This window comes from Bombus vosnesenskii, unplaced genomic scaffold (genome assembly GCF_011952255.1).
Source record: "Bombus vosnesenskii isolate JDL3184/JDL3185 unplaced genomic scaffold, Bvos_JDL3184-5_v1.1 scf7180000014816, whole genome shotgun sequence".
NCBI lineage: Eukaryota > Metazoa > Arthropoda > Insecta > Hymenoptera > Apidae > Bombus > Bombus vosnesenskii.
In genome coordinates, this window is record NW_022883662.1 from 417,720 (window position 1) to 423,850 (window position 6,131).

A 6,131-nucleotide genomic window follows, 5' to 3' on the forward strand; every position below is an offset into this window, starting at 1 on the left:
ACGTAGAAACATTTCTCTTAAAATTGTTTTAATTTTAATTATCCTTGAAAGATACCTATGCACGTGATTAAGCTTGCGTACGTCAGACATTATGAAGAAATCGATATAATATCTCAGGAAACATCTAATCAAGTACAATATACGAAATAAAATAAAAAATTTTCATTTAATAACTAAATAATAAAATGATTCAAGAAAATGTTATTTGCTGATTCAAATAAACTAAAAAACTAATGATCAAATAAGATGATATATCACCAAAATAATCATTTCTCAAATATTTTGTTTAAATAATATCCTGTATCGTGGTCCAATTAGTTTAAATATGATATTGATAGACATTTTTAACGTTCTGTTAACCTTCCAAAATTTCATATAATCAGTTTAATTGTTAATTTAGATTGAGAAAATATTTATAATAAATGGTGACAAAATTTGATTTATTTACACCACTATGAATTTGATAAAGCAAAATAAGAAATCTGAAATGAAAACTTAAATGTTTAAATTATAAGAAATTATAATCTCAAATCAATAATCATTTTTATACATTTATACATAAAATATCAATCCAATTTAGATTTATTTATTGAAAACTAATAAAAGACAATTTGAAACATTTTTAATTACTAACATTACAAATATCATTTTACTATGGATCGAATGACTGAAAGTTTGGATCCAATTCGTTTTCTTAATTGAATCGACGATATTGTCCTCGTCTTTTGGCTCGAAAAGACAGAACCTTTTGTGATCGATGTATCTTCGCCAATACAACCAATTTTTTGAGAAACATCTAAAGTCATAAGTATTCTCTAGTATATATGAATAAAACTAAAGAATAAAAAGGTAAATATACAGGGTGTCTTATATCTAGTAATAATTCCTGTTTCATTGTGCGTTTTGCAGTATCTATACATAAAATGGAACAGTAGAAGGGTTGGAAGTCGGAAGAAGCTAATTTTGGAACCTTTTTGTTTGTCTATTTGTTCGTCCGTTTGTTCGTCTTTTTGCATTCGCATCACATAAAAACTACTGAATGGATTTTGATGGGGGTTTCTTTGTTGTGTGGTTTAGTTTCCAAGGAAAAAAATATGAAAAAATATGTTTCATCCCGATCCGTTTTGTAGAAACTGAGAAGTAGCCTGGCTTCTGAGTTGTATGCGCTTTTGTGTTTGGTAAAGGTCAAAGAATAATGGTTATTGTTTACGTCGTGTTTGTTTTGAAATTGAACATTCTATAATTTAATATTTTTAACTAAGGAGCATAACCTAATTGTTAACATACATAAATATTCATCTGCTTAAAAATTGTTCCATATATTAGTAATCTACGCGAACGAAGTTGCTGGCAGAAGCTGGTTTAATATTTAATATACAAACATAAGTTGAAATATTAGTTTGCTTAATTACAATTGTGTATTCTGAAGAAATCACAAGTATCATAAGTGTAATATTGAAAGAGATGGGTTCAGGCTTTGATAAAATGAATTAACAGAACACACTAGGCAGTGTTTATAGAAATTTCCACCGACACGAAAAGCAGGACCGTGTATCCGACGGAATAAAAAATGTTTTTAAATTAATTAAAAAGTGCTCATAAACCAACCTAAATTTGTGATACGTCAATCGAGGGAGTTTCCTAGAAAAAGATTTCCACGAAGTTTTAGCCCTTACTTCTATTATTAGCATAATTATTAACCTAAACATGATTCGTATCTTTCATTTATCTAGGTTCATGCTTGATACTTTTTGTCCTATCCTATAAAGAATTATGAAGAAAATCTCAGATACCATAATTAGAGTGTTACATTTTGGAAGTTTTACAGATTGTTTTTACTGTAAAACGTATTTTTAAGAAATTAGCAATATTTTAAAAATACAAATTTTTTATTAAAATTATTGAGTGACAATATCTATGTTTTTACAATAGAAGCTGCCTGTCATGTTTATTTCTTACTCATAAATTTTTCAACTTTTGTATAGCTTTTTACCCTTCCATATGTATAAAGTAGAAATTTATTGCACAAATAGATATACATGAGCGTGTATATGATAATACTGCATAGGTATTTTGACTGTACAGGCGTACTGTACACAAATCGCGTATACTCAAGTATACTTGAGCGTGTGTAGAAGAAGCACAGATTTGTACAAGTCGAAAAACTAAGACGAAAGAAGCGAAAACGAGTACATCGTCGTCGTCCATCGATTACAGGGTATACTAACGTATACTAACACTATTTAAATATACTTGTGTCGTATGGAGGCTATATGACCGTAAAGTATATTTGTGCAATAAATTTGTGCGCGTATACCGCTTAAGTATATACTTGCGTGTATAGCCGATTTAGAGAGTATGACATTGCTTGTGGCAGTTGGTAGTATCCAGTAAGTGGTAACATTCCTCGTACAGCAGAAGCATTCCTCGTATTATATTATCGTATATTAATCGTAGAGATATTTATTTTATCAGCTGCAAACTACAGAAGGAGGAATATAATACTTTTATTATAAACATTGATAGTTTATATTCTATACCAAGAAGCTCGATTTTTAACACTTTGTAGTCAGCTCTGGATGAAATCTCAAACAATGCGGATTTTTCAAGAATGACGGAGAAATTTTAGAATCTTTCTTACTGAATTTTACTAATTATCGCAAGCAATATCGTATTTGGCGGAAATAATAGATTCCGAAAATAATATTAACCTGCGTTACTTAAGAGAAAATAATAACATAATTTAAATTTAACTTTGATCACTACATATTAACAGCAAAACGTACAAGCACTATAGTATAGAATATACGTCAAACTCGATTGGCTGTTGAGGAATAAAACACACATTATTATATGTTAGATATGTATGTGATACATACATATTATAAGCCTTGTTGAGATACTCGACAAAATCTTCAATGTTGGACGAGTAAATTCTGCAATCAATCATAAAAGCGACGAAGATTGTAAATACTATATACATTTTTTACTCTAATAATAGGGATAGAGGACTACAGCTTCGTCGAAATGGTTTTCTTAGAAAGCTTTCTCGATTAACGTATCACAAGATTAATTTGGTTTTGGAGCACTTTTATCATGCTTACTCTGCTAAATTCTTTAGGATGAATATCTTATTTCGTTGTGTTTTCTGCTTCATCCAATGCAATACATATAAACATAAGTGGAAATACTAGTCTATAGCGGGATTCTGCCAATAAAGACATGCAATGCAATGACAAGTAACAGACAAATATTCAGAAAATATTTTCACATACAATAATAATATGAAAAAATGTTATGCTACACTTTTGATTTATTTCTTCATCTAGAATTACCCTCTTCTACTATCAATTACAAAACACCCTGTATATAACGGTGGGATACATATATTTACCGGATGAAGTTTGATCAGCGGTATCAGTTTCATCTTTCACAAGATACCCATTCAATTTCCCTGACTTGGTCACTTTTGTAGAAGGTTCTTTGACTTTGCCCTCGTCGTTCGGTGGACGAGACCTTTTCACTTTCTTTTCATCGGACGCAATGACAGAGTTTAGAGAGTAGGTATCCATACATTTTCTACACCGCCATACGATTCTCGGATCGTAGACGTCGATGTCGACGACAGGGGGTTGATGGCACAGGGGGTGATAGACTTCTTGACATTCTTGACACTCCAGCAGTATCAGTGGACCTAGCTTCGCTCCGTTACAGATCTACAGATTTCATAAAATGAAATTGTAATAAACATGTTAAAGCAGTTATTGTGTAAATGCTCTTTTATACATTTAACTTTTGTTTGTAACTTGGTTCGCATAGATTACTAATACACGGAAATACCTACACATTTTTTATGCTAACGATTAGGTTAATCCCTACAGCTAAAAATATTAAATTATAAAAGATTCGATTTCAAAGCAAATGTGACATAAGCAATAACCACCGTTGTTTGACTTGTATCAAACATAGGAGCGCATATAACTCAGATGCCAGGCTACTTCTCGATTTTTATAAAACGGATCGAGATGAAACATATCCTATTTTCTTTCCCGGATACTAAACTATACATACAGACAATACTCTATCAAAATCCGTTCGAAAGTTTTAATGTGACGAACAAACAGAAAGATACAAATTTCAAAAATTAGTTTCTTCCACTATACGTACAGCTTCTGAGCTGTTCCTAAATTCTTATTTTCTTATTTTTCTTTGTTCAATCTAGAGACACAACCCTTCTATTGCCTTATTATATGCATAGATAATTAGGAGTAATTAGAGTAGCCAAATAGTTGCTTGTTGTAATTGTAGGTTAAAGAAAAAGGGAGAGTTGATGGATCAGTGTTCAAATATAAAAAGTATAAACCATATTTAGAATTTTTATAATCAATCAAATTAAATAAGATTTTTATTTAAAGAGTTTACGAAAAAGGCGGGGAATATCAATTTTTACGAATTTTGACTTGGACATTTTTTGCATGCTATGTCTGAGTATTATGAGTATGAGTAGTATGAGTATTATGTTCTGAGTATTGCGGTGGTTATAACAAGTTGAGGTATACAATGACAAAATGGGGAATATCAAAGAAAAGCAATGCAAGAAAGGGAGAGAGCGGAGAATTATAAATAAAAGTTGAAAATGATGCAGAATAAAATAAGGAATAAAATGATGTTTCATTTTAATAAATGAGAAAATATGAAGGTGTGACATTATATGTACGTATATTGAAAAATAAATTTTCCTTCTTTTATAAAAATGTTAACATTTGATATTCCCTCTTTTCTTAACGGGCCCTTCATTTTATAAAATGATGACAATTTAAATTATTGTTATTAAATTATTTGAATTTAAATAGCGCAGAAACCTTGCATAAAAGTCCATCTCCAGATCCTTCATCAGGAATAGATATCCTCGGAATGTCCCCTTTTTCGCTACAATCCTCGATATTCGCATCAAATATTTTCATCGGTTTCCAATTAATTTCTGTTGTATTATTCGTAGAAAGCAATAGACTGCCGGTTTTTCTCAAGGCTTTATCATTACCTCCTTTACGCCAAGATATTTCGGATTTCTCGTTCGAATTCGCGAACGACTTGCCACGGATTTTCGTATTCTGCAGAAATTTCTTCGGGATCTTAGCCATCAAAGTTTTGTCAAAGCCATACCTACTCTGGATGGACGTATCCAGCATTTTACGAAGTTTCTCCGCACTGTCGTCCTCCGTCGAATGTAACAGCGCTAACGCGTTGAAGAAATCTTGGTCGATGCCAGATGCATCTTCCGCATCCTCGTACATGATGCACACGTTACAACTTTCCCTTGAGACTTATTTTCTTTTTTGGGGGGGGGTCTTTTTAGATTTCAGATAAAGTATCTTGCGCTTTCTTAAAGGTGACGAGTAATAACTTTACTCACAGATTGTAATAGTCACAACTAAATTGTAGATCTTTATACATCTATACAAAATTCAAAGATGCATAAATGCATAGGATATATATGATATTTAAAAGTATATAAAATATTCAAAGCAAAATAAATAAAATAAATTCCATTTCTTTACTTGTATGTATAAAAATATGAATTCGCAGAAATATTCGCAGTCTAGTTATAATCTAAATTAAAAACAAAGCATAAGTTAACGAAGAATAAGTATATAATTGGATTTATACTTTTGTCCTTATTCAAATATGTCTTTCGTAGTTTTTTACACGGTTTCTGATAGAGCTAAAGTTTAGCTAACTAATTAAAGTATAGTTCGATACTGAAAAATGAAACAAGGTTATAGCCGGTCAAGGCAATAATATAATTAAAATACATGACGTTTTCATATTTACCTTGTCTTAAAATCTTTACAAGTTTCACAAAACTTACAAATTTTTGTTGATATGAATAGAAATTCAATGTGAAAGGATCTTTGTAAGTTTGAAAGTAATATCAAAAGTTCGCACAAAGGGTGAATACTTAAGTAGCCCGATTACACGAATAGTAACAATACAAATACAAACTTGAGATGGGCGTACATTGTGAAATGTGCCGAAGGAAAGTAGTTGATATTTATCAACTCGAGTATCGACTTGCTCAACCGATTGTACATCGATAAAATTGCGCCGATGCACCATTGTTTTCTGAGCTG

At 31.1% G+C, this 6,131-nt stretch overlaps 1 protein-coding gene across 1 annotated transcript; it reads right to left on the reverse strand.

The window, feature by feature from the left end:
• Positions 1-644: 644 nt before the first annotated feature.
• LOC117240610 (integrator complex subunit 12-like) lies at positions 645-5,312 on the reverse strand. Its single transcript, XM_033506623.1, has 3 exons — positions 4,863-5,312; positions 3,395-3,716; positions 645-796 (listed from the first exon to the last, which is right to left on the reverse strand). Exons 1-3 carry the CDS (start codon positions 5,292-5,294, stop codon positions 645-647), a joined length of 906 nt encoding a protein of 301 aa, XP_033362514.1. The 5' UTR covers positions 5,295-5,312.
• Between the last annotated feature and the right edge of the window lie 819 nt (positions 5,313-6,131).